Source organism: Diceros bicornis, chromosome 32 (assembly GCF_020826845.1).
Source record: "Diceros bicornis minor isolate mBicDic1 chromosome 32, mDicBic1.mat.cur, whole genome shotgun sequence".
NCBI classification, from domain to species: domain Eukaryota; kingdom Metazoa; phylum Chordata; class Mammalia; order Perissodactyla; family Rhinocerotidae; genus Diceros; species Diceros bicornis.
Genome location: NC_080771.1, coordinates 38,185,864 through 38,213,073, shown reverse-complemented (window position 1 = coordinate 38,213,073; position 27,210 = coordinate 38,185,864). Strand labels below are relative to the sequence as shown.

The 27,210-nt window shown below is 45.6% G+C and overlaps 2 protein-coding genes across 7 annotated transcripts in view; both read right to left on the bottom strand.

Annotated features, from left to right (window-relative positions):
• The window catches only part of TCF25 (transcription factor 25), a 42,933-nt gene extending 26,898 nt beyond the window's left edge, over positions 1-16,035 (bottom strand). For all 3 annotated transcript variants that reach the window (XM_058528530.1, XM_058528531.1, XM_058528532.1), the window contains exon 1: positions 15,757-16,035. In XM_058528530.1, coding sequence (XP_058384513.1) covers positions 15,757-15,948 — 192 coding nt within the window. In that variant the 5' untranslated portion in view covers positions 15,949-16,035. The remainder of the gene's footprint in view (positions 1-15,756) is intronic.
• Positions 16,036-19,048: 3,013 nt separating this feature from the next.
• SPIRE2 (spire type actin nucleation factor 2) overlaps positions 19,049-27,210 on the bottom strand; it is a 34,062-nt gene continuing 25,900 nt past the window's right edge. The window contains exons 11-15 of one of the 4 annotated variants that reach the window (XM_058528525.1): positions 26,451-26,585; positions 26,262-26,329; positions 21,760-21,787; positions 20,421-20,536; positions 19,049-20,105 (exon numbers count right to left, since the gene is read on the bottom strand). In XM_058528525.1, coding sequence (XP_058384508.1) covers positions 19,883-20,105; positions 20,421-20,536; positions 21,760-21,787; positions 26,262-26,329; positions 26,451-26,585 — 570 coding nt within the window. In that variant the 3' untranslated portion in view covers positions 19,049-19,882. Of the gene's footprint in view, positions 20,106-20,420; positions 20,537-21,759; positions 21,788-23,274; positions 25,570-26,261; positions 26,330-26,450; positions 26,586-27,210 lie in introns of those variants that run through there. The other 3 variants (XM_058528526.1, XM_058528529.1, XM_058528527.1) reach the window with 3 other exon arrangements.

Below are 27,210 nucleotides of genomic sequence, written 5' to 3'. Positions count from 1 at the left end.
GGACTAAATGCTCCAATTAAAAGGCACAGGGTGGCTGATTGGATAAAAAAACAAGACCCATATATATGCTTCATACAAGAGACACACTTCAGACCTAAAGACACTCACAAACTGAAGGTGAAGGGATGGAAAAGATACTCTATGCAAATGGCAATGAAAAGAAAGCTGGGGTAGCAGTACTCATATCAGACAAAATAGACTTTAAAACAAAAACTGTAAAAAGAGACAAAGAAGGGCATTACATAACGATCAAGGGACCAATCCAACAAGAGGATATAACACTTGTAAATATCTATGCACCCAATGTAGGTGCACCTGAATATATAAAGCAATTATTAACAGACATATAAACAGAAATAGACAGCAACACAATAATAGTAGGGGACCTGAACACTCCACTTACACCAACGGATAGATCATGCAAACAGAAAATCAACAAGGAAACACTGGCCTTAAATGATACACTAGAACAGATGGACCTAGTAGATATATACAGAGCATTCCATCCAAAACCGAAGAATACACGTTCTTTTCAAATGCACATGGAACATTCTCCAGGACTGATCACATATTAGGCCACAAAACAAGTCTCCATAAATATAAGAAGACTGAAATAATATCAAGCATAGTTTCTGACCACAACGGTATGAAACTAGAAATCAACTATAGGAAAAAAATCAAAAAAGCTACAAATACGTGGAGATTAAACAAAATGCTACTGAACAACGACTGGGTCAACAAAGAAATCAAAGAAGAAATCAAAAAATACCTGGAGACAAATGAAAATGAAAATACAACATGCCAGAATTTATGGGATACAGCAAAAGCGGTTCTAAGAGGGACGTTTATAGCAATACAGGCCTATCTCAACAAACAAGAAAAATCTCAAATAAACAATCTAACAATGCACCTAAAGGAACTGGAAAAAGAAGAAGAAACAAAGCCCAAAATCAGTAGAAGAAGGGAAATGATAAAAATCAGAGCAGAAATAAATGAAATGGAGACCAAAAAAAAAATAGAAAAAATTAATAAAACCAAAAGCTGGTTCTTTGAAAAGATAAACAAAATTGACAAACCTTTAGCTAGACTCACCAAGAAAAAAAGAGAGAAGGCACAAATAAGTAAAATCAGAAATGAAAGAGGAGAAATTACAACAGACACCTCAGAAATACAAAAGATTATAAGAGAATACTATGAAAAGCTATATGCCAACCAATTCGACCATCTGGAAGAAATGGATAAATCCTTAGAATCATACAACCTTCCAAAACTGGATCAAGAAGAAGTAGAGAATTTGAATAGACCAATCACCAGTAAGGAGATCGAAACAGTAATCAAAAACCTCCCCAAAAATAAAAGTCCAGGACCAGACGGCTTTCCTGGTGACTTCTGCCAAACATTCAAAGAAGACTTAATACCTATCCTTCTCAAACTCTACCAAAAAATTGAGGAGCGGGGGAAGCTCCCTAACTCACTCTGTGCAGCCAACATTACCCTGATACCAAAACCAGACAAGGACAACACAAAACAAGAAAATTACAGGCCAATATCACTGATGAACATCGATGCGAAAATCCTCAACAAAATACTAGCAAATGGCATACAACAATACGTTAAAAAGATTATACACCATGATCAAGTTGGATTTATTCCAGGTATGCAGGGATGGTTTAACATTCGCAAATCAATTAACATGATACATTAACAAAATGAAGAATAAAAATCACATGATCATCTCAATAGATGCAGAGAAAGCATTTGACAAGATACAGCATCCATTTATGATAAAAACTCTGAATAAAATGGGTATAGAAGGAAAGTACCTCAACACAATAAAGACCATATATGAGAAACCCACAGCTAATATCATCCTCAATGGTGAAAAACTGAAAGCTATCCCTCTAAGAACAGGAACCAGACAAGGATGCCAACTGTCACCACTCCTATTTAACATAGTACTGGAAGTCCTAGCCAGAGCAATCAGGCAAGAGAAAGAAATAAAAGGGATCCAAATTGGAAAGGAAGAAGTGAAACTCTCACTATTTGCAGATGACATGATTTTATATATAGAAAACCCTAAAGAATCCACCAGAAAACTTTTAGAAGTAATAAACAAATATGGTAAAGTTGCAGGATACAAAATCAACATACAAAAATCAGCTGCATTTCTATACACTAACAACGAAGTAGCAGAAAGAGAAATTAAGAATTCCATCCCATTTACAATTGAAACAAAAAGAATAAAATACCTAGGAATAAACTTAACCAAAGAAGTGAAAGAGCTGTACACGGAAAACTATAAAACATTGCTGAAAGAAACTGAAGAAGACACAAAGAAATGGAAAGATATTGCGTGCTCTTGGATTGGAAGAATTAACATAGTTAAGATGTCCATACTTCCTAAAGCCATCTATAAATTCAATGCAATCCCTATCAAAGTTCCAACAACATTTTTCACAGAAATAGAACAAAGAATCCTAAAATTTATATGGAACAACAAAAGATCCCAAATAACTAAAGGACTCCTGAGAAAAAAGAACAAAGCTGGAGGTATCACACTCCCTGATTTCAAAATATACTACAAAGCTATAGTAACCAAAACAGCATGGTACTGGCACAAAAACAGACACACAGATCAATGGAATAGAATTGAAAGCCCAGAAATAAACCCAGACATCTATGAACAGCTAATCTTTGACAAAGGAGCCAAGAACATACAATGGGGAAAAGAAAGTCTTTTCAACAAATGGTGTTGGGAAAACTGGACAGCCACATGCAAAAAAATGAAAGTAGACCCTTACCTTACACCATACACAACAATTAACTCCAAGTGGATTAAAGACTTGAATGTAAGACCTGAAACTATGAAACTTCTAGAAGAAAACATAGGCAGTACACTCTTCGACATTGGTCTTAGCAACTTATTTTCAAGCACCATGTCTGACTGGGCAAGAGAAACAACAGAAAAAATAAACAAATGGGACTACATCAAACTAAAAAGCTTCTGCACAGCAAAAGAAACCATCAACAAAATGAAAAGACAACCTAACAATTGGGAGAAGATATTCGCAAACCATACATCTGATAAGGGCTTAATCTCCAAAATATATGAAGAACTCATGCATCTCAACAACAAAAAAACTAACAACCCAATTAAAAAATGGGCAAAAGACCTGAACAGACATTTCTCTAAAGAAGATATACAGATGGTCAACAGACACATGAAAAGATGTTCAACATCATTAACTATCAGGGAAATGCAAATAAAAACTACAATGAGATATCACCTCACGCCTGTCAGAATGGCTATAATTAACAAGACAGGAAACAACATGTGTTGGAGAGGATGTGGAGAGAAGGGAACTCTCATACACTGCCGGTGGGAGTGCAAACTGGTGCAGCCACTATGGAAAACAGTATGGAGATTCCTCAAAAAAGCAAGGATAGAACTACCATATGATCCAGCTATTCCACTGTTGGGTATTTATCCAAAGAACTTGAAAACACCAATGCATAAAGATACATGCACCCCTGTGTTCACTGCAGCGTTATTCACAATAGCCAAGACTTGGAAGCAACCTAAGTGCCCATCAAGGGATGAATGGATAAAGAAGATGTGGTATATATACACAATGGAATACTACTCAGCCATAAGAAACGATGAAATCCAGCCATTTGTGACAACATGGATGGACATTGAGGGTATTATGCAAAGTGAAATAAGTCAGAGGGAGAAGGTCAAATACCGTATGATTTCCTTCATTAAGTAGTAGATAATAACAACAATAAACAAACACATAGAGACAGAGATTGGATTGGTGGTTACCAAAGGGGAAGGGGGGAGGGAGGAGGGCGAAAGGGATAATTCGGCACATGTGTGTGGTGATGGGTTGTAATTAGTATTTGGGTGGTGAACATGATGTATTCTATGCAGAAATAGAAGTATAATGATGTACACCTGAAATTTATACAATGTCATAAACCAATGTTACTGCAATAAACAAAAAATTAAAAAATATATATACTACAAAGCTATAGTAATCAGAACAGCATGGTACTGGCGCAAAAACAGACACACAGATCAATGGAACAGAATTGAAAGCCCAGAAATAAAACCACACTTCTGTGGACAGCTAAGCTTTGACAAAGGAGCCAAGAACATACAATGGAGAAAGGAAAGTCTTCAATAAACAGTGCTGGGAAAACTGGACAGCCACATGCAAAAGAACGAAAGTAGACCATTATCTTACACCATACACAAAAATTAACTCAAAATGGATTAAAGACTTGAACGTAAGTCCTGAAACCATAAAACTCCTAGAAGAAAATATAGGCAGTACATTCTTTGACATCGGTGTTCACAACATCTTTTCAAATACCAAATATACTCAGGCAAGGGAAACAAAAGAAAAAATAAACAAATAGGACTACACCAGACTAAAAAGCTTCTGCAAGGCAAAGGAAGTCACGAACAAAACGAAAAGACAACCTACCAGCTGAGAGAAAATATTTGCAAATCATAAACCCGACAAGGAGTTAATCTCCAAAATATATAAAAGACATGTACAACTCAACAACAAAAAGACAAACAACCCAATCAAAAGATGGGCAGAGGATAAGAATAGATATTTTTCCAAAGAAGATACGCAGGTGGCCAACAGGCACATGAAAAGATGTTCAACGTCGCTAATTATTAGGGAAACGCAAATCAAAACTACAATGAGGTATGACCTCACTCCTGTCAGAATGGCTATAATTAACAAGATGAGAAACAATAAGTATTGGAGAGGATGTGGAGAAAAGGGAACCCTCATACACTGCTGGTGGGAACGCAAACTGGTGCAGCCACTATGGAAAACAATATGGACATATCTCAAAAAATTAAAAACAGAAATACCACACAATCCAGCAATCCCACTACTGGGTATTTTTTCTAAAGAACTGAAAATCAACAATACAAAGAGATCTATGCACCCCTATGTTCACTGCATCATTATTCACAACAGCCAAGACGCGGAAGCAACTCAAGTGCCCATCAACTGATAACTGGATAAACAAGATGTAGCAAATATATATGCGATGGAATACTACTTAGTCATAAAAAAAGAGAAAATCGTCCCACTTGCAACAACATAGATGGATCTTTTTTTTTCTTTTTTTGGTGAGGAAGATCAGCCCTGAGCCAACATCCATGCCAATCTTCCTCTTTTTGCTGAGGAAGATCGGCCCTGAGCTAACATCTATTGCCAATCCTCCTCCTTCTTTTTCCCTTTTTCTCCCCAAAGCCCCAGTAGATAGTTGTACGTTGTAGTTGCACATCCTGCTAGTTGCTGTATGTGGGACGCCGCCTCAGGATGGCCAGACAAACGGTGCGTCAATGTGTGCCCAGGAACCGAACCCAGGCCGCCAGTAGTGGAGCGCACGCACTCAACCGCTAAGCCAGGGGGCTGGCCCCATGGATGGATCTTGAGGGTATTATGTTAAGCAAAATAAGCCAGACACAGAAAGACAAACATCATATGACCTCACTCATATGTGGAAGATAAACAAACATATGGAATAAAGAGAACAGATTAGTGGTTACCAGAGGGGAGGGGGGTTGGGTGGTAGGCGAAAGGGGTGAAGGGTCATACATGTATGGTGACAGATAAAAACTAGACTATTGGTGGTGAGCACGATGCAGTCTATACAGAAACTGATACATAATAACGTACACCTGAAATCACAAAATGTTATAAACCAATATGACCTCAATAACGACAACAAAAAACTACACGTTCAGGGCCGGCCCCGTGGTGTAGCGGTTGAGTGCCCGCGCTCCGCTGCTGCTGGCCCGGGTTCGGATCCCGGGCGCACACTGACGCACCGCTTGCCAGGCCATGCTGTGGCGGCGTCCCACATAAGGTAGAGGAAGATGGGCATGGACGTTAGCCCAGGGCCAGTCTTCCTCAGCAGAAAGAGGAGGATTGGCATGGATGTTAGTTCAGGGCTGATCTTCCTCACACACACACAAAAAAACTACGTGTTCAATTTAGAACATATGAAAAATATAAAGCTCAAAAAATAAATATAACATCTACTCTAATCCCCACAACCTTGAAATAATTTTAAAAGTAAAATTGGGATCATGCTGTACTTGGTGATTTTTCATTAATTGTCCCCACTGGGCCTGTGGTCTCAGCCAGAGAGTATCAAAGAAGAGACCAGGAACAAGTTTTTGTATTCTTTGATTTTGTTTCTTCACCAGTGGAGATTTCCACGTGGCAAAGATAAAACTCAGGAGTATATTATGCTTGTCTGCCTAGCAAATCCTACATCTTGTGTGTGTGTGTGTGTGTGAGGAAGACTGGCCCTGAGCTAACACCTGTTGCCAACGCTCTTTTACTTCATATGGGACGCCGCCACAGCATGGCTTGACAAGCGGTGCGTAGGTCTGCGGCAGGGATCCAAACCTGCCAACCCCGGGCCACTGAAGCAGAGCACACGAACTTAACTGCTACACCACCAGGCCGGCCCCTCCATACATACAAAGAGCATCTGATTTGCAGATGCTGGAATTCTACCAACACAGTCTGTCCCAACACCACTAATTACATCACAGTGGTTCCTATCACGGATGCCTTCTTCTGCGTGGCAGCACTGGTGAAGCCAGGGGCCCAGATGTGGTCTGGTGGTTTAGATATTGGAGCAAAGCAAGAAAATGGAACAGGCCTCCTGGGGACACTTCCTCTAGACTATGGGGGGTCATGGAGGAACTGGCACCAACAGCTTCTCCAGCATTCAACCAAATGGTGCCACCAGTGCTTCACAGTGCAGCTGGGGGCTGGTTTACCTTTATTAGGTCACACTGACTTCCTTAAAAAAATATATCTTATTTTGCCTCTTTTGGAAACTTTGAGAAATTCAAATTCATAACAAGCTCTATGCCAAGCTCAATTTCAACGGAAAGAAAAGTTCTGACTCTATGCACACTTGTGGAGATTCTGATGACATAGCCCGTTCTGTTTCTTTAGTGGAGAGTTTTGCTGACGATGCATGATTCATTGCTATCTATATTGGCATGCCCCAGCATGGAAAGATTTGGTCCACTATCCTGAGATAAATCTTAGATGCTATCCAAAAGCCGTTACCTTCATCAGTTTCAAGGTCTCAAACGGGTAACAATTTTAAAAGGTTCTTGTCTACTACACATATGCTCTCAAGAATTCTCTAGGACAAGGCTTGATGAACATTTTTCTGAACACTCCACAGGAGTTTTATATTTTTGGGAGGGAGGGGAAGGAGGAAGCTGAATTTTTTTTAAAAAACTGAGGTATAATTTACATATCTTGAAATGAATGTATAGTACAAGAGTTTGGCAATTGCATACATGTAACCCACACTCTTATCAAGATATAAAACACTCCGATTACCACAGAAATACATGCCACATACCATTCCCCAGTGAGGCCTCCCACTGACCCTGGCACACACTAAAATTTTTTTCACCCTAGATGATTTTTGCCTATCCTAGAACTTAGGCAAACAGAATCACAGGGTACGTCTTCTTTTGTGTCTAGCTACACTCACACACTGTAATGTTTCTGGGGTTCATCTCGTTGTTGCCTGTTAATGGTTAGTTCCTCGTTACTAGTTACTAGTATTCCTTTGTATGGATACACCACGCCAGATGAAGTCATTTAGTTGTTCCCTGTTTGGGGCTATTATGAATAAAGCTGCTGTGAACATTTATGTAGAAGTCTGTTGGGTAAGTACACAGAAGTGGAATTATTGGGTTATAAGGTATATATTTCCAAAGTGGCTGTATGACTTCACGCTCTCTGCTCACTCCACACTCGCATTATTTGGTGTTGTCAGTATTTCTAATTTTGGTCATTCTAGTGGGTGTACAGTAGTATTGTATTACAATTCTAACTGACATTTACCGTTTGACTAATAATGTTGAGTACTTTTTTGTGTGTGTATTGGCCATTCCTCCGTGAAATGCCTATTCAAACCTTCGGCACATTTTAAAATCGGGCTGACATTACTGACTTGTAAGAGTTGTTCACGTACTCCAGACACAAGACCTTTGTCATGTAGGTTTTGTGATCTCTTTCTTCCAGTCTGTGGCTTGTCTATTCATTTTCTTAACTACATCTTTTCGTGCGTGTGTATGAGGAAGATCGGCCTAAGCTAACATCTGCCAATCCTCCTCTTTTTGCTGAGGAAGACTGGCCCTGGGCTAACATCCGTGCCCATCTTCCTCCGCTTTATATGGGACGCCACCACAGCATGGCTCAACAAGCAGTGCATCGGTGCCCGTCGGTGCGCGCCCAGGATCCGAACCGGGGAACCCCGGGCTGCCGCAGCATAAGCGCGAGCACTTAACCACTGGCGCCACCGGGCCGGCCCCCTAACTACATCTTTTGATGAGCAGAGAAGTTTTAAATTTTGACAAAGTCCACTTTATCGAACCTTTTTTACGATTAGTTAGTGCTTTCTGGACCCATCCTAAGAAATCTTGGCCTACCCCACGGTCACAAAGATATTCTCCCACATTTTCTTCTAAAGGCATTAATAGTTTCAATGTGTGGATGTATGGTTCATCTTGAATACATTATTCTGTGTGTGTGGGTTAATGGGGGGAAGTTCATTTTTTCGACACAGACATCCTGTTATTCCAGCATCATTTGTTACAGAGATATCTTCCCCACTGAACTGCCTTTGAAAAGAAATTCAATTGACTATAAGCATCAATCCATTTCTGAATTATCAATTCTCCTGTGTTGATCTATTTGTATACATTTATGCCAATACCTATGTCTTTCTGTTTTATAGGGTTTACAGTGAGCATCTTTTATGAAATATTGCATCAGTTCACATAAAACAGCAAAACCCTACAACAGCATATTTCCACATTCCTCTTCCTCCTTAGTACCACTGTTGTCACATATTTTATTTCTATATATTACAAACCCAACAATAAACTCTTTTTTGCTTTAAACAGCCAACTATCTTTTAAAGAAATTTAAAAACTAGGGTCATTGTTTATTTACCCTAATATTTACCATTTCCAGCACTCTGCATTCCTTCACATACATCCACATTTCTATCTGGCATTATTTTCCTTCAGAATAAAAAATTTCCTTTAATATTTCTTTTATTGTAGGGCTTTTGTCCTACACAATGAATTTTCTCAGCTTTCGTCTATATAAAAATATCTTTATTTCCTGTTCACTTTTGGAAAATACTTCACTGGATATAGAACCTCAGGTTAAGTTTTTCTTCCAGCACTTTAAAGATGCTCCACTGTCTTCTGCCTTGCTTTGTATCTGATGACAAATCAGCGATTATTCTTACCGTTTCCCTGTAGATAACATGACTCTTTTCTCCAGCTACTTTTATGATTTTTCTTCACCACTGGTTTTCAGCAATTTATGATTCACCTTGCTGTGGTTTTCTTTATGTTTATCCTGCTGGGGGTTTGTTAAACTTTTTGGACCTGTGGGGTTTTTTTTATGTCAAATTTGGGGATTTTTCTACCGTTTCATCAATTACTTCTTCTGCCCAATGTCTCTCTTCTTGTATTCTGCTACAACAATTACAGACACATCAGACTGCCTCATACTGTCCTACAGAGTACGGAGACTCTATTTTTTCCCAGCATTTTTTCCCATTTCTGGATAGTTTCTTTGCTCTAACTTCAAGATCACTGATCTTTTCTTCTCTAGTGTCTAATCTGCTATTAAGACAATCAAGTGCATTATTCATTTCAGATATTATATTTTCCATTTCTAGAATTTGCCCTAGACAATCAAGTGCATTATTCATTTCAGATATTATATTTTTCATTTCTAGAATTTGCCGTTTATAGTTTCTACTTCTCTATTGAGATTCTCTGTTTTCCCTCATTATGTTCATGATTTTCTTTAAATCCTGAATACATTTACGTGCTATCTTAGGCTTGCATCTAATTTAGCATCTGTCATTTCCAGGTGGTTATGAGTCACATTCTCCTGCTCCTCTGCATGCGTGGTGGTTTCCCCCAGTGTGCTCCATGTAGTGATGCTACACTGCTGAATGACTGGATTGTTGTCCTTTTCCTTAAGAGAGTGCTGACATTTATTTAGCCAGGCAGTTAATTTACTTATATGTTAGGACAATCCCTTCAAAACTTGTTTTTAAGTTTTGTTTTTTTTTTTTGCTGAGGAAGATTCCCCTGAGCTAACATCTGTTGCCAAGCCTCCTCTTTTTTTTTTTTTTAATGATTTTATTTATTTTTCCCCCCAAAGCCCCAGTAGATAGTTGTATGTCATAGCTGCACATCCTTCTAGTTTCTGTATGTGGGACGCGGCCTCAGCACGGCCGGAGAAGCGGCGCGTCAGTACACGCCCGGGATCCGAACCCGGGCCACCAGCAGCGGAGTGCGAGCACTTAACCGCTAAGCCACGGGGCCGGATCTAGCCTCCTCTTTTTTTGGTGAGGAAGATTGGCCCTAAGCTAACATCTGTGCCAATCTTCCTCTATTTTGTATGTGGGTCACTGCCACAGCATGGCTGATGAGCAGTGTAGGTCCACACCGGGATCTAAACCTGTGAACCCAGTCCATCGAGGCAGAGCGCACCGAACTTAACCACTAGACCACACGGCCAGCACCAATTTTTAAGCTCTCTTAAGACAGGTCTAGAGCATTCTTCATTGCAGGGTTACTTTCGCCCTTCTCCTAAGGAGCGGCCTTTCTGAAGCCTCTACTGGACACTCAGGCTCTTCAGTGAGGTCCCTCCATTATGGCTGGTCAGAAGTGAACGTCTCTCAGACCCTGTGAGCTCTAGTCCTAGTTAATCTCATAGGTCTTAGGAGCTGTCCTTTCCCCTGTGGTGGTTCTTTGCTCAACATAGCTTAGTACGGCGCTCAAAACTCAAAGCAGACTTCTGGAACTCCTTCTCTCCAGCACCCTGGCCCATGAACTCCGGCCCCTCAGTGGACCCAAGGTCGAATTTGTCTCCTCAGTTCGGTGCCACGACCACGTTCTCTTGAGCTCTCCTCCCAGTGCTGCTCTCTGAAAAGTGCCTCCAGGCAGAAAGGCTGGTCAGTGGGCTCCCGCTGTTCCTCTTCTCTCAGGATCACAGACCTGCACTGCTTCTTGTCTAATATCTGAAAACAGTTACTTCACATCTTTTGCCCAGTTTTATAGTCGTTCACGGCAAGAAGGCTATTCTAGTACTAATTATTCTACCATGGCTGGAAGTAGAAATCTTACTTTTGTTTTTATTTATGCACTGCTTGGTTTATTTAGAGATTGTTTTTGGCTCTATAAAAATAAGCCTTTCAATTTAGCCTATCTAAAGGTGCTGCCGGAAAAAAAGGAAAAAAAAGGAGTTGTCTCTTTAAAAGAGGGAAGCCATTAACACTTTACATTACTGGAGGAAGTGCTTCTACAGTCTGCAGTCAAGAATGACAAAACCTCATCTATTTGTCTGTCAGTAGAAACTGGCAGAAATCTGGAAACACAGCAGACATTTCTTTTTTCACTGTTCATTTAACTTCACAACTGGAATATGGATTCATAATTCTTTCCTTGCTCAAAGTAGTATTAATGATGCCAACTTTGCTGAAGATAGTCTCACAGACTCGAGGACAAAAGAAATGATGTAAGGTGATTTTAACCTGAAGAATCTTAGAAAATTATGGTAATCCTTGACCAAATTTGCCCTTGACCAGCGAAAAAAGCTATAGTTCCAATACCATCTGTTATTAAATGCTTCTGTGAATGTGAATCTGGGGTTTTTGCTCTTGCTATCACTAAAATAAAGGATCAAAGTCAATTGGATATTAAAGATATAGATGACACCTGTGTTGGCAAGTCAAAGATCACTGAACAATTTCAAGTCCTTATTTCAGCCAAACAATAGCAGCTTGATCACTGAAACTTATTTTGGAAGAAGTCTGTTTCTTATTTAATTTCATAATTTGGATTTATTTTGTTTTTGAGGAAGATTGGCCCTGAGCTAGCATCTGTTGCCAATCTTGTTTTTTTTTCCTCCCCAAAGCCCCAGTACAGAGTTGTAGGTCCTTCTAGCTCTTCTATGTGGGATGCCGCCTCAGCATGGCTTGATGAGTGGTGAGTAGGTCCACACTCAGGATCCGAACCAGCAAACCCCAGGCTGCCAAAGCAGAACGCTCAAACTTAACCGCTGCACCACCGGCCAGTCCCTAGATTTATTTCAATTACTTTCAGGGAATGGCCACATACGGTACGTGAAAACAGAGAGACAGACATAATTCTTTGTAAAAGATGGATCTTCCTTACTTAGAGGGAAAATTTTTCAATGCTATAGAACAAATTCTGATAGTTTTTAAAAGTCTGCTTATGTGATTTTTATCAAGTTGTCAAAGTGGTCCTTGGCCCAAAAAATACTAGGACGTTCTATTCTGCAACATCACTTTTAATGGCTGCACAGTATGTTAAGCTGCAAAACTCAAACTAGACACTTAGAACAGATGCATTTATTATATGTAAATTATACTTCAATAAAGTTGATTTTGAAAACCACTCTGAATGAAGTAGGAAAGATGATTTCTAATCTAAGGCCAAAGAAATTCACCCAAGAGCCAGCAACAAGGACAGTCAAAGCCATAAAGTAACAAAGGAGGGTGTCTTCCTGCTCTGCTTCCCTCTCCCCAGGAGAGCATCAGTGGCCCCTAGAAACGTTTCTAAGTAAACCACTTAGGGTGACGTGTCTCTACTTAAGTTCTGCTGCACCCTTCTCTTGCTTTTCAACACTGTTAATATCTACATTCGCTGGGTGCTGTGCACGTGCCCAGCATGGGCTAAAGGCTGCACATGTTAGTTCTTTCATTCCTCATGACAACCCCGTGAGGTAAATAAGATCATCCTCAAGAAACAGGGAAAACGAAGCTTACGTTAGGTATCTCCTCCAAGTGTTCACAGCTATGAAGAAGTGGAGCCAGGATTCAAACCCAGGTTGTTCTGACCCCAAAGCTTGTGTGCATACACTCGGGCTGGAGACAGTAACTGCTGGTCTTCTTAGAGGAAACGCTGACTCATGCAGCCACTTTTCTGCCTACCTACTGGGTGTCAGACTCGGTGAGAACATGTTAGGGAACAGCAAAGTCTCTGTTCTCACAAAACTTACACTCCAGTAGTGGGAGACAAGCAACACAAAATAAAAAGAACACACAGGTAATTCGTATGGTATATTTTGTGATAATTGCCAGGGAAAAAGGAGAAAGACCAGAAGAAAGGGGATGGGAGTACAGGAGTGACTGTAGTCTTAAATCAAGTGAGAAGGGTAGGCAAGACTGAGAAGGCGACGTGTGAGCAAAGCCTGAGGGAGGAGAAGGAGGGAGCCACGTGACATCTGAAGACAAGGCGTTCCAGACAGAGGGGACAGTACAGGGAGGCCAGTGTGGCTGAAGCAGGGGGAGCAAGATCAGAAAGACATGAGGTGGGTGAGCTCACGGGGCCGACTGGCGAGCCTGGGGCCACTGGGGGTTGTGAGGCAATCAGAGCTGAGATCAGACGTGTGCCTAATGGGACCACTGTGGCCGCTGCATTCAGACAGACTGCGCAGGAACAGGAGCAGAAGTGGGACAGGGTAGGAGGATGGCGATGATCCAGGCCAGAGGCAATGGTCACGCTTAAGGGGCTGTACCTGGAGCCACCACAGGCCTTCCCAATAGTGTGCATGTAGCATGTGAGAGAAAGAAAATTAGGGATGCCTTCCGGGCTGCTGACCTTGGCAACAGGAAGAATGGAGACGCCTTCAGCAGAGACAAGGAAGGCTGAGGGAGGCAGAAGGACAGTTAACGTTTGGACACACTGAGTTTGAGACGTCTATGAGACACCTAAGAGGAGACAGATGCTGAGTTGGAGGTACAAATCCAGAGAGCAGGGAGGATGTCTGAGCTGGCGATATCAATATCCCGTCGGAGAGCAGAGGGGACACACTGGTAAAGCCCTGAGCACTACAGCCCTTGGGGCCCTCTGAACTGACTGACGTCACAGGGAGGTCCACAGCAGCATCCTTTTTCTCCACTCACATACATAATCACCTGCCATTTTTTTCATTTTTCTCAAACACCCTGCCCCCCTGTCCATTTATCCTCCTTTCTTCTTCAGCAGGAACCTGAAGTTTGCTTCAGAGACAAATATCACGGCATAGCTAAGAGTACAAGTTTTAAATCAGAAAGCCTAGATTTACATTGCAGGTGTCACTTACTACCTCATTTGTACAATGGGAACAATAGGACCTCCTTCTCAGACTGTGAGAACCACATGACACAGCAGCAGTACCTAGAACATGTAAATGTCCTTGAAACAACAGTTCCTGCTGTTAAAGACTAAACCTGGAAGGTATGGGAAGAGGGAGAAAGCACCACCCAATAAAAAGTCCATGAAAATGGCTGACTTCAGCACAAACTGATTTCAGCCTGTTAACAAGGAAGACGGGAAAGAAGACTGGGGTGTTTCGAGAGGCAAGAAAAATAACTGGCAAATCTAAGGACAAACCACGTGATGGAAGAATTGGGGAGACAAGACTGGCTATGGGTCAGTAATTGTGGGAGTTGGGTGATGGGCACATCCCCCACAGTACTCTATTTTTGTATATGTTTGACATTTTCCTTAAAAAAAGTTAAAAAGAAAGAAATAACAAGAAACAGAACAGAGGAAAGGGAGTTACTTTCCATCTGAGAATCAGAAGAGACAGCAGAGAGTATGGAAAATTCCAAGGAACGTCACTGACACCTCCACCAGAGACCACAGGTGAGGCCGGCTGTCTCTTACTTCACCAGGGAAAGTCAACAGTCTCTACACAAACTCCCAAGCTGGCGGCCCTCACTCCCCACCGTCTTATGACGGGCTGCTTCACCTGTCAACTTCATATAAAGCTGGGAGCAACTGTGAGACCAAGAGAAGGCTTACAAAGGGTCGCAGCTTTCTCCACGATCTTCAGACCTACTGCTATTCATTCGACCATTCGGCACAGAGGCACTGAGTCCCTACTATGCGTTGGGTACATGGTGCTGGGGACACAAGGTGAGCAAAACAGACAGGTTACCTGCCTGCACAGGGAGGTCAGAGAGGCGAGAATAAGACAGGCACGCACATGCAAAATTGCAGATGGAGTCCCCAGTGGGCATTCATTCCTTCAATTCGCATCTACCGTGTTATGCCTCTGTGCCAGACATCTGGGTGAGGGGACACTAAGTTCTGGCTTGTGAGGAGTAAACGAGAACGTGTGCCAAGGCCCCGCAACGCTCTGAAATCAAGGGAAACGACCCTCAGACGCTGGGAGTGAAGCTCCGCCCACCGCGCTGCGGGCCCGCCCCTCGACGTCACGACCACGCCCACTCAACTGCAGCCCGGACCCTCGTGTGAAGTCCCGCCCACCGCCCTGCGGGGCCGCCCCCTCGACGTCACGACCACGCCCACTCCGCTGCAGCCCGGACCCCTCACCCCGCCCCGCCCACTGTGCCCTCCTCGAAGGCACGACCCCCCCGCCCCGCCCCTGGACGTACGGCCCCGCCCCCCACACCGCAGCCCGAACCCAACGTAACCCCACCCACTGCCTCGCTCTGCCCCATGACTTCATGCCACCGCCCACTCCGCGCGCCCCGCCCTCCCCGGGGCACCCCAGACCCGTGTCGCCCCGCCCCATGACGTAACAGCCCCGCCCCGGGCAGGCCCGGCTCGCACACCGCCCCCCCATCACCCCGCCGCCCCCCACCCCAGGCAGCCCCACTTCTCACCAGCTCGAACCGGTTGTTGACTCGGACGCCCTCCTTTCCCGAGCCCCGGGGGCGCCGGCCATCTGGCCCCCGCTTTGGGCCTTCTTCTTCCGCATCATCATCATCACGGAGGACAAACTGCAGGGCGCCGGGCCCGAGGGGCTCCTGGCCGCGCTGTTCCCCCCGCAGCCTCCGGAGGGCCCGGCGCGACATAGAGCCCAACGGCCTCTGACGTCTGGAGAGAGGAGAAGAGCAGAAAAGAGAGCGATCGGCGCGCCTGCGCACTTACGGCGCGCTGGCGCGAGGCTGGCGTGTCGCGTCTGCGCGCTGCGGCTCTCCGGAACTTCCTCTCCGTCACCGCTAGCATCGGAGAAGGTGCCGGCAGGTCCGGGAGAGTTCTCGCGCGAGTTGGGTGCCCTCGCGCGGCGGGTGTCTGCGGGTCTTCGGGAGGCGTGCTGGCCGCAGAGGACCGGCTGGGATGGGGCGGGAAGTGCGCGGGCTCCGAGCCACCCACACTGGGTCCTAGACCCTGTTCTCCGAGGGCGCGCCGGCGGGGCGGGAGGGACACACAGGTGGGGCCGGGTGAGGAGGGTTGCGCGCAGGTGGGTGCGCTGCCGCGAGGCGTCCCCGGTGGCAGTGAGCAGGTGACCGCTGAGACCTGGAGGGCCCCAGTGCCCGCTCTGCACGCCCTGCCTGGACTCCTCTCAGCCTGCCTCCGCGGATGCAGGCGGCACAGTTCCTCCTTATTATAAGTGAGCGCACCCAAACCGAGGAGCTTCCCAGAGCTGCGGATTTCTGGAGGACCCCCTCCCCGGGATAGACTGGAACTGAATCTTAAGGGCCATCCTGTGGGTTTGCTTTTTATTGTCATTAATGCGCCCCAGGTGATTCTCCTGTGCATCTAGTATGGGAATCCGTGGTCTAAGGTGGAGGCTCGCCACCCTTATTTACTGTGTGTCATAACCTCCTGGGGAGATGTTTGCAATAAAGATCAAGGACTCACTCCTAGATGTTCCGGGGTGGGTCCGGCATTGATATTTTTTAAAACCTCTCCAGGGGCGGGGTGCCTCAGGGGTTAGAGCATGCCCTCTGCTGAGGCAGCCCGGGGTTCTCAGGTTCGGATCCCTGGCACGCACTGATGCACTGCTTGTCAAGCCATGCTGTGGCGGCATCCCATATAAAGTAGAGGAAGATGGGCACAGATGTTAGCTCAAGGCCAGTCTTCCTCAGCAAAAAGAGGAGGATTGGCATCGGATGTTAGCTCAGGGTTAATCTTCCTCACACACACACACAAAAAGTCAAAAAAAAAAAAAAGCTCTCTAGGGGATTAAAATGTGCAGGCAGCATTGAGAACCCCTGCACTGCAGAGGTCCGAATGCAAGAGCAAGATGATCTGGTGTAGTGTGAAGTTCCCTCCCACGGTGACAAAAGAGGAGAGGGCAGCCTTGAGTGTGGGAATGGCTCTCACTGTGGAGGCAGGCCAGGTACTGTACTGGGAGTACTATGGGTGATCCCCTTTACAGGTCAAGAAACTGGAACTCAGAGAATACGTAACTGCACTCTGGTCTGTGGTTCTAGAGTTCAGATGAGGAAGGCCACTGGTAAGGACCCAGAGGAGATGGCAGGGACAGGGTGGCTCATAACCTTTGGAATCCCTCTCCTCTGACCTCCACCCCACCTCCTCTCCCCCATAAGTCTGTGTTCCTCACTTAGGTTGGGAGTTGAGTCTCCAGAGAGAGAAAGAGAGAGTGTCTATGTGTGTGCATGGCTGGTCTGTCAGCCTGTACTGGTCACTAGGATCTTGAAGTACTTCACACTGGCTGGCACATACCGGCTGCCTCAGGCCCCCAATATGTCCCACCTGCTCCAGCCACCGCCCCCCCCCAGAGTCCCCTAGAACACCCCTTCCACAATCCAGCTACTAAAGGGTTTTGCTCAGCATAGGCAGGACCTTGAGGACACCACAGTCCTGTCCATTCTGATTGTTCAGGGGCAGGCTAGTTGTTAGATTTTGTGTCACCCCTGGTCAAGTGGTGTGACTAATTTATGCAGGCTTGTCTCACCTGTAAATGGAAACTTGGGGAGAATCAGCCTGGAGCTGCTTCCTGCTTTGCACTCTGCAAGACAGCAGCCGTGTGACACAGTGAGGGATGTGGTGGCATCAGGCACATCAGGCACTTACTCCACAGTTCTGGAGTAAGTGACCTCCATGTGTTAAGAGCTAAATCAGGTGAGGTGGAGGCAGGCTTCGTTCAGTGGGCTGACCCTACAGCTTTCTGTACCTGGGGTCAGTGGGCGGCAAGGCCAGCAGCAAGAAGGAAGCACCAGTAATGCTCCCTCTTGACTTCACCTTCAAGCTTGTATGGGCCCCTTTCGGCTCAGCCCAGCTGTCTCAGGATGGGCTTTCATGTCCAAGTGCTCCTGTGTGGATTAGAACCCTGGTCTCCCTCTACTGGGAGTGTGGGCCTGCACATTTCCCCACCTGTGGAATTAGGAGACTGATGACAATGGTGCTCACCTCCCAGGAGCATCTGCTCCAAGAGAGGACTGCACTGATGCTAGCCTTCTCACTGCCAGCCACATGCCCAGGCGGTTCCTTCCCCTCTGCCTGTTATCTCATTTTAAATGGGAATAATAAAACTCCCTACTCATGACATGCTCAGAACAAGTGCTGGAAGCTGGTTGTTTTTACTGGCTGCTCTAAATTTGTGTAATTGAATGTCCTGGACCCCAGCTGAAGAAAGTATCCTCTCCCTCGGGGCCTCCTCCAGGCCTGTGTCTGTGTGGCAGGCTTTAGAGCCTGGCGTCTGATAGGCCTGGGTTGAGATCCCAGGCAAGCTGTGTATCTTTGGCTGAATTCCTTCGCCTCTTTGACCCTCACTTTCCTCATCTGTAAGGTGGGATGACAGCAGAAGCCACCTCCCAGGTGCATGTGGACAGGCAGAGCATGTAGGTGCTCCTCTAACCATTCTCCTGAAGAGTAGGCTGGAGCTACCCGCCCCGCCAACCCTGAGGGAATCATCTGCCCAGAGAACAGGAATAGAGATCTGGGGGATGAGGCCAAAGGGTCCCCCAGGCAGCAGGCTGAGCTGCTGTCCCACATTGCAGCCCTGCTGGCCGTAGGACCAAGATGGCCAGATTATGAAGTGGGGTATCAAGGAAGAGAGTCGCCTCAGTGCCCCTGTCTTGCAATGGGCATCCTGACTATGCACTGGAGGGCAGGTGGCTCCTCAGAGCCCAGCTTCTGCCCTTGGAGAATGCGCCCACTGCTGCGGCTGCTAGTTCTCAGTCCACACCTGAGACGGGAGACTATGAGACCATCTTTATTAGGCCAAGAGTGGCCGTGAGTACAGATTTACAGAGCTCCTCCCTGTAGCAGGACCACCAGCATTGCCAGGGCCCTCAGGCCAGCACCACCCCTGGACCTCTGAGTGTGTGAGGATGGCAGCACCAGCTGTGTGGCAGATGGCTGGGGCATGGATGCCCGGCAGGGGTCAGGCAGCGAGCTCTGCCTCCGACCTTCCAAATGGAAGGGTAGGATGCCTGGGACGCCCGCCAGGAGAATCTCAGCCTACTCCGAAGCTTCCCAGGGGCCTCTGCAGCCCACGTCCCTGCTAAGAGAGCGCAGATGCAGGCAGGTACTCCAGTCCACCTGGGGACCAAGGCACCCTGGCCCAGCCTGGATGTCCACCCAGGGAGGGGAAGCTGCTGTGTTTCCATCCCTGGGATGGGGAAGAGAACAACACAGGGCAGGGGTCTTCCCCACAGCCTCAACATCTGAAATCCTCTGCTCTACCTCCAACCTGCCCTCCTTCCTATCTGACTGAGAAAACCCATTCCATTCCCTGCCCCGCCCAAGGAATCCCAAGAGGAAACAGCCTCCCCCGGAGAGGGTCCTGGAATGAGCCTGGCCCCAAAGGAACTCTGGGGTCAGAAACATATATATAAATATATAGGCCGTGGGTATATATATTATATAAATGTATCTACTATGTATATATGTACATGCACACTTAGGAGGGCAGGCTGGCGGCTGTGCCCCGGGATGGGAGTTTCTCAGCCTGGTCCAGGACTAGCCTGGCTCCTCCCTGGAGGCCTGGCCTCCTTGAAAAGCCTCCAGCAAGGGGCCCAGGGTGGCCAAGGGCTCTCACTTAAAGTCGAGAGTCCAGGTGCTAGGGACGTAGAGGGACTGGGTCTGCCGGACTCGGCGAGGCGTGGTGTTGAGAGCGTCCACACTCTTGCGGCTGGAGCGTACCACATCTGCCACGAAGCTGGTGCAGTCGCTGCAAACGTCCTTCAAGATGCAGCCATGCGTATAGATGTGTGGGAACTCCTCCTCCACGCTCCGCCACTGAGGTCCCTGCAGGGATCTGGGGTGGGAGAGGGCTGTCAGGGGGGTCCCCCCATCAGGCAAACAGTTTTGGAATGAACATGCTGGGCGAAGTTCATCCCGGCAAAAGCTCCTCCTTGAGAGGAACCTGAGTCCTGGGCGCTGACCAGCTGGATCATTTCCATCTCACACTACTCAGCCCCCAGGGCCCTCCAAGATACCTGTGTCTCAGAACAACTGCCTCGCATCTCCGTTTCCTCCTGGTGTCCCAGCAAACCCCACCCCCATCCCAGCTCCAAGTTCCTGCCAGTGCCTGACTACCACAGCGACATCAGCAAAGCGCAAGGGAACGCACTGGAAGACGTCTCTCCTCTGCGTTGGCGTGGTTTTGGCAGTTGACACCCTCTGAGGACTCTCAAAGCCCAGCGTGTAAACAGGGATGTGTGCAAACTTCTTAGAAGGCATCTTCATCTACAACACACGGAGATGTGGACAAAGGCATCCCTCAGAGACAGTTCAGGCACACTCGCCACCCCTCTGAACGGCCACCTGCTCTGGTCTGGCGTGGCAGCAGGGGGATGCCTTGTGGTTAGTGCCATGGAGTCGATTCTGACTCCTAGTGCCCCTGTGGAGAGCAGAGCAGAACCTTGCCCGGTCTTTGTGTGCTGTCCTGTCACCTTCTGGTGCTCTATCAGACAATGCTCCATTGCTATTCATAGGGTTTTCATGGCCAATTTTTTTGGAAGTGGGTGTCCGGGTCCTCCTTCCTAAGGGGTGAGTCTAGAGGTCACTCCACACACTGCCTTATGTCTGAAGCATGTGCCTCCTGGCTCATTGCATACCCCACTGCATCTTCTGCTCATCTACACAGGCACTTCTCAGAGCAGGAACTGTGCCTTTTTGGACCATACAGAATCTAGCATCATGCCCCGTGTGCAGTAAATACTTAACACTGATGAGATGGGAGTTCTTCCACGACCAAGTGGCATGGTTTGAAAGCAGTGGTGGTAAAAATCCCTCTTAAGCAGATTCTTGTTTCTGGGCTGAGCCGTAATGGGGTGACATACTTCTAAATGTGACAGTTTTTTTAATCTCTGTACACACCTGCATGTACACACACCCCAAACTGCTCAAGAGCCTCTCCAAAAACACTCAAGGAAGCTGTAGTGTCAGAAGTTAGGACTTGCAGAGGGGAAGTGAAGGGTTTCTTGGCACCGGCCGACTAACATGGAATGTTTAAAAAAAAAAAGGCCACCCACAAGGGTCTTTAAAAACTGCACAAAATGGGCTGGCCCCGTGGCGTAGTGGTTAAGTGCGTGTGCTCCGCTGCTGGCAGCCCGGCTTTGGATCCCGGGCGGGCAGCGATGCACTGCTTATCTGGCCATGCTGAGGCCGTTCCCACATACAGCAACTAGAAGGATGTGCAGCTATGACATACAACTATCTACTGGGGCTTTGGGGGAAAAAAATAAAATAAATAAAAAAAATAAATAAATAAAAACTGCACAGTCTTGGAAAGTGTAGGAATGGATTTTGCCCTGAGGAAGGAGATGGAAGAGGTGACTCTGCAGGTGGGATCATCTAACAGGAGACAGCACAGCCTCTGTACCCCTTGCCCCACCCCCAGAGAAGCCAAGTCAGGCTGCAGGACACCTCAGACACTGAGGCCTGCTCAGACTCCACAGGATCCTCACCTTCACGCTGCAGGACATGCAGACAGCTCTGGAAGGGAGAGAAGAGGGGCAGGAGCATCAGCTCTGAGGACACCCATGAGGAAAGAGCTGCTTCCCAGCCCCCACGTCCCACCAGCACACTGCCAGGCCCAGCTGTCCTCGCCGTCTGCTTACCCTCTGGGAGTTCAGTGTGTTTCTTTCATTTTACTCCCAAATTTTGCTTTTCTTTTTATTTAGCTCTACACACAAAATACTGCTGCCTCTCACAGCTCTTTCTTCGGAATACCTGGTCCCGGTTTTCTCACACCCTCCACACTTGGGTGCCTGACCCGTCTCACCACAGAGGCTCCATCTGAGCCAGAGGAGCCTTGACTGAGATGCTCAGTTTTAAGCAGAGATTAACAGTTTTTTATTCCCCATACCTGACTGCAAAAGTAAATACCTTCTTGTTTTAAAAATTCAAACGTTAGAGAGAACTGTAATTTAGACAGAGGAGTCCTCTCCTGTCAAGCACATCCTCTGAGTTGGGGCCTGTTAGCAATACAGTTTCCATTCTCTACATCTGTCTAAGCACATATTGACAAAAATATACATTAAAAATAAAAATAAATGAAGTAGGGTATTATGCATACTATTCTATAAGGATACATCAGGGACTCTTCTCCACATTAGGACAAATTGTCCAAATTCATTTTTTGTCTTAGTGTGTGTGTGAGAGGAAGATTAGCCCTGAGCTAACATCTGTCACCAATTCTCTTTTTGCTGAGGAAGACTGGCTCTGGGCTAACATCCATGCCCATCTTCCTCCACTTTATATGGGACGCTGCCACAGCATGGCTTGACAAGCAGTGTGTTGGTGCACGCCCAGGATCCAAACCCCGGACTGCTGCAGTAGAGCGTGCGCACTTAACCGCTATGCCACCGGGCCAGCCCCCAAATTCATTTTTTAAAACAAGAGACCATAATCTCTTGCATGGATGTCCCATAATTGATTTGCCATCAACAAACCTCTGGGTTAATTTAATTTTATTTCACTGTGGTCTGGGAACATACTTTGTATAACTTGAATTCTTTTACATTTTTGAGACTTGTTTTATGACCCATAATATAGTCTATTTTGGTAAATGTTCCGTGTGTACTTGAGAAGAATGTAGATTCTGCTGTTGTTGGGGGTAGTGTTAAATGTCAACTAGATCAAGATGGTTGATAGTGTTGTTCAAATCTTCTATATCCTTAGTTTTTTCTGTCTACAAATTTTATCAATTGTTGAGAGAAGGGTACTGAAATCTCTAGTTATAATTGTGGATTTAAAGATTTTTCCTTGCAGTTCTATCAGTTTTTTTGTTCCATGTATTCTGAATCTCTGTTGTTAGGTGTAGAAAATGTTTAGGATTATTGTTTCCTTCCTTTATCATTATGAAATGAACTCCTTTATCTCTGGTAATATTCTTTGCTCTACAATCTATTTTGTATGATATTAATATATCAACTCTAGCTTTCTTTAGACTGGTGTTGGCATTATATATATTTCTCCATCCTTCTCCTTCTAACCAATTTGTGTCTTTTTATTTAAAGTACATGTCTTGGGCCAGCCCCCGTAGCCTAGTGGTTAAGTTCAGTGCGCTCTGCTTTGGCAACCCAGGTTCGGTCCCCAGGCACGGACCTACACCACTTGTCTGTCAGTGGCCATGCTGTGGCAGTGACCCACACAAAAAGAGGAAGACTGGCAGCGGATGTTAGCTCAGGGCAAACCTTCCTCAGCAAAATAAATAAATAAATAAAGTACATGTCTTGTAGGCAGCAGTCTGTCTTGCTTTCTTTACTCAATCTGGGAAACTCTGCCTTTTAATTGGGTTGTTTAGACCATTTATAGTTAATGCAATTACTGATCTTGTTGGGTGTAAGTCTGTCATCTTGCTATTTGTTTTGTTTTGTCCTATTTGTTCTTTGTTCCCTTTTCCTTTTTGTGCCTCCTGTATTAATCAAGTATTTTTTATGATTCCATTTTATCTTCTTTGTTGACTTATAAGCTATTCTTCTGTTTTGTTATTTTAGCGGTTGCTTTCAGTCTTATAGTATATGTCTTTAACTTATCACAGTTTACCTTCAAGTAATATTTTACCACTTCATCTACAGTATAAGAAACTTAAAATAGCATATTTCCAATTTCCCCCCATTCCCTGGCCTTAATGCTATTGTTATGATACTTTTTACTTATAGATATGTTATAAACCCCACAATACATTGTTATTTATGTTTTTTTGGCATGCCTGGTAATCTTTGATTGGATGCCAGACACTGAATTTTACCTTGTTGGGTCCTGGATATTGGTTTACCTTTTAAAAAGTTTTAAGAAAATAATCTTATATATTTGTCTTAGTAGTTGCTACTTCTGGTGTTCTTCATTCCTTTGTATAGATTCAGATTTCCATCTGGGGGGCCGGCCCAGTGGCGTAGCAGTTAAGTGTGTGTGCTCTGCTGTGGCGGCATCCCATATAAAGTGGAGGAAGATGGGCATGGATGTTAGCCCAGGGCCAGTCTTCCTCAGCAGAAAAGAGGAGGACTGGCAACAGATGTTAGCTCAGGGCTAATCTTCCTCACACAAAAAAAACAAAAAAACAAAATAACAATTTCCATCTGGTATCATTTTCCTTCTATGTGAAGGACCTCGTGTAACATTTGTTTTAGTGTGGCTTTGCTGGTGAAGAATTCTTTTGGCTTTTGTATTTCTGGAAATGTCTTTACTTTTGCCTTTGTTTTTGAACATATTCTTGCTGGGTATAGAATTCCAGACTGACAGCTTTTTTTCTTCTTTCAGTACTTTAAAGATGTTGCTTGCATTGTTCCAACGAGAAATCTGCAGTCATCTTTGTCTTTCCTCTGTACATAACATACATAACATGTCTTTGAGGGCTGATTTTAAGAATTTCTCTTTATCACTTGTTTTGATCAAATTGATTACTATGTGCCTTGGTGGGATTTTATTCCTGTTTCTTGTGCTTGGGGTTCACTGAGTTTCTTGTGGGTTTATATTTTTTATCAAATTTTGAAAATTTTTTTAGCCATTATTTCTTCAGATACTTTTTCTGTCCCCCACTTCTCCTTTGGGAACTCTACTTACACCTATATTAGAGTTTTTAACATTATCCCACAACTCATTGATGCCTTTTTCATTTTTTATATTCTTTTTTCTCTCAGTGTTTTCATTTTGGATAGTTTCTATTGCTGTGTCTTCAACTTGACTAATCTTTTCTTCTGCACATTCTTCTGAATGTCTTATGTGCCATTAACCTCATCCAGCGTAATTTTCATCCCATACATTCTAGTTTTCATGTGTAGAGGTTTGATTTGTGTCTTCTTTATATCTTCCATGTCTCTAACTTTTTAAACATATGAAATGCATTTCAAAACTATTAATGTCCTTATCTGCTAATTCTAACATCTGCATCAGTTGTGGGTGATTTTGATTGATTTCTCTCATCATGGGTCATGTTTTCCTACGTGGTGACATGTCTGATAATCTTTGATTGGATGCTAGATGTTTTATCTTGCTGGGTGCTGGATACTTTTTTATTCCTATTCTTGAGCTTTGTTCTGGGAAGCAGTTAAGATACTTGGGAATAGTTTGGTCCTTCCAGGTCTTGCTTTTGTGATTGGTTAGGTCTGGAGCAATGCTCAGCTAGGAGTACCTACTCCCACTAGTGAGGCAAGGCCTTCTGTGTATCCCACGCAGTGGCCTACAGATTACAACATTTCCACAATGGCCGGTGGGAAGACACCATTCCTGATGCTGTTCCTTTAAGCCTTTAGCATGGGGTCAGTAAACTCTTTCTGTAAAGGGTCAGATTTAAACATTTTAGCTGTGACTAAATGAATTATGAATAAACAAATGGGCGTGGCTGTGTTCCAGTCCAGATTTGGCCCATGCTTCAGGCTGATTCTTTCCCAGCCTTCAGTAATTTCCTTGCATGTACATGCTGATCAGGACTCTGCTGAATACTCAAGGGGGACCTTCTGCAGGTCTGAGGCTTGCTCTATGGACACCTCTCTCCCCTCTGGAAATCTGTACTGAGAACACTATCTGCTGTGGTCTCCCTGGGTTCTCAGCTTTACCTCCTCCTGCTTAAGGAGCCAAGCGGGCTCTGATTCGTGACCTAGAAACCCCAGGCAGCTGGGGCAGCCACAGGGCTCACCTGTCTGCTTCCCATTTGTTGCCTGATATACAATGTCTTGAAAACCATTTTCACATTCCTTGGCTTATTTGTTTATTTATTTGGTTGTTTCAGGTGGAAGTTGCCTGTTATGGTGCCTGTTACGCCACCTGGACTGAAAGTGGGAGACCCTTAGCTATTAAAATTAAAATTACATTAAATTAAGAATTCTGTTCCTTCGTTGCCTAGCCACGGTACATGATAGAACATCCCCACAATCACAGAAAGTTCTATTAGACAGTGCTGGCCTAGAGGCTCTTACCTCCTCCTTCCCATGCTAATTCACAGCCAAGGTGCTTACAGAAGGCTCACCTCTTGCAAAAGAGACAGGTGGGTGGCCAGCAGAACAGTGAGAACTTGGTTCGGCAGCAGCAGCAAATCTGTAAGGAAAAGTTATAGCCCAATTCTGTCCAAAACCCGTTGGGTCCAGGCCCATCCTCGCCTGCTCCGCACCCAGGGCTCCTGCCTGGTAAGGGAGCAGTCCAGGGCTGGCCACCTTACCTTCCCCTTCTTCAGGCTGCTGAAGAGCTCCTTGTCCTGCAGGAACTTCTCCATCTCAGCCTTCACCAGCACTTGGCGCACATCCATCACCTCCTCCACGGTCAGAGCGAGGCTCTCCACGGGGTGGCTGAACTCCTGGGTGGCAGGGTCATTCCAGCCCTCAGGGATGAGGCCTCTTCCGGAGGTCTCCACAACTTCCTCTCCTCCCTGAGGACCCTGGCATCTTCCTGGCCTCAGTCTACCCAAGCCCAGAAACTTCTTAAAATGCCCTGTTCTTCAGTTCATCCACGCCTGGGAGCTGAATGTGTTCCCTGCAACTTCTCTGATGGGGCCCTGCTGCTATAGGCAAGGTTTCCTGTGACCTGGCCTCGCCCGCCATCTGGCCTGCCCCAGCCCCCTCAATGACCACTCTCCTCCTGCTCCCCTTCAAAACCAACCAGGCTCCCCAGGCCCACCTCCCCTCTTCCTGGAATCCTTCATGGAGCTGTCTCCCCCGTGGGAGCCTCTTGCATGCAGCCTCACGCACGGTGCTCACCATCCAGTGGGACTGAGTCTGTCCATCTGTCCTACTCATCACAACTGCCTGCCCTTCGGGTTGCCGTGGTGAGCACACCCTGTTCTCCCCCCCAGGCTTAGCATAGTCCCGACCTCTCAGAGCCTCAGTTCCTCTTCTGTAAAGTGGGGTTGTACTTCAGCTCCCCTGACATCACACGTAAAGCCCTGGCATGATGCCTGGCACCCAGTGTTAAAAATGTTAGCT